The 1,055-nt window shown below is 61.9% G+C and overlaps 1 protein-coding gene across 1 annotated transcript in view; it reads right to left on the bottom strand.

The window, feature by feature from the left end:
- Positions 1–321: 321 nt before the first annotated feature.
- ZAN (zonadhesin) overlaps positions 322–1,055 on the bottom strand; it is a 34,657-nt gene continuing 33,923 nt past the window's right edge. The window contains 2 exon segments of the mRNA XM_043503610.1: positions 322–763; positions 970–1,022. Coding sequence (XP_043359545.1) covers positions 711–763; positions 970–1,022 — 106 coding nt within the window. The 3' untranslated portion in view covers positions 322–710.

Genomic DNA, 1,055 nt, shown 5'->3' with positions numbered 1-1,055 from the left:
GGCTCCCCCCTTCCTGGGTCTGACCTCGGAGCATCCAGCCTCCTCTGCCCCTCCGTGCGCTTCCCACAGCGAGTCCGCCCGGGTGGGGTCCTGGGGAAGCCAGAGGGTCCTGCCCCCCAACTCCGCAGTCAGACGCGACTCTCAGCCAGCCAGGAAAACAGAAGGTTTATTAGATGACAGGAACACAGTCTGAAACAGAGCTTGTAGGTGCAGAGAACAGGACCCCTCAGCCGGGTCCATTTTGGGGGGCAGTGAGCCAGACAACCCCATCTGCACTTCACTCCATGTTCCCAGCCAGCCCCAAACTGAAACTCTCTCCAGCCTGCCCCCCCCGGGCTTTGTCCCTTTCCGGGGCCAGGAGGGGACCAGATTCCTTTGTTCTCCAACCCCTTTAGCTCTCACCTTGCAGGGGGGCAGGGTCCAGGCCATCGGTGGCCAGGGAACAGGATGTCGGCCATTCTCTGTGTCCAGACCCCTGCACACACCTGCCCTCTAGGACTCTGCAACGATCATACATCCGTACCCCACCCCCTAGATACTTAAGAACTGCACAGGGGAAACTGAGGCCCCCCCACACTATTCAGAGGAAACATTAAGAAAAGTCCCGCTTTGTCACACCATGGGGGCTGCAGATGTCAGGTGCTGCCAGCCCCACACCTGCCCCTCGTCACGGGGGTATCGGGCTGAGCCGTCGTGGGACGGGGCAGGCCTCAGAACCGGGTGATTTGATCCTTAGTGTCGGGGTTCACAGGGTCCCCCTGGCCTAGAGCAGAGAGAGAGAGAAACAGAGTCACTGACAGACCCCTCGCCCGGCGCCGAGATGTGGCCACCTCTGGGACAGGAAGTGGCGGTGAATCCTGTTTCTGACAGGACACCACTGGGAGAGGTTAGGGGGGCCGATTGGAAACCCATCTTTCCCGCCCCGCCATCTGGCCCCCCGCCCCACACACACACCCCGCCCCGTCTCACCCAGGGTTGCTGTCACTGGGATGGTGCTCCTGTGTCCTCTCCAAGCCTTCCGCCTGCAGGGGAGAGAGGGGACCCCACAGTGGGGT

This window comes from Dermochelys coriacea, chromosome 28, assembly GCF_009764565.3.
Source record: "Dermochelys coriacea isolate rDerCor1 chromosome 28, rDerCor1.pri.v4, whole genome shotgun sequence".
Lineage (NCBI taxonomy): Eukaryota > Metazoa > Chordata > Testudines > Dermochelyidae > Dermochelys > Dermochelys coriacea.
Note: the sequence above shows the minus strand (reverse complement) of the source record. Positions and strands in the feature narration are given on the sequence as shown.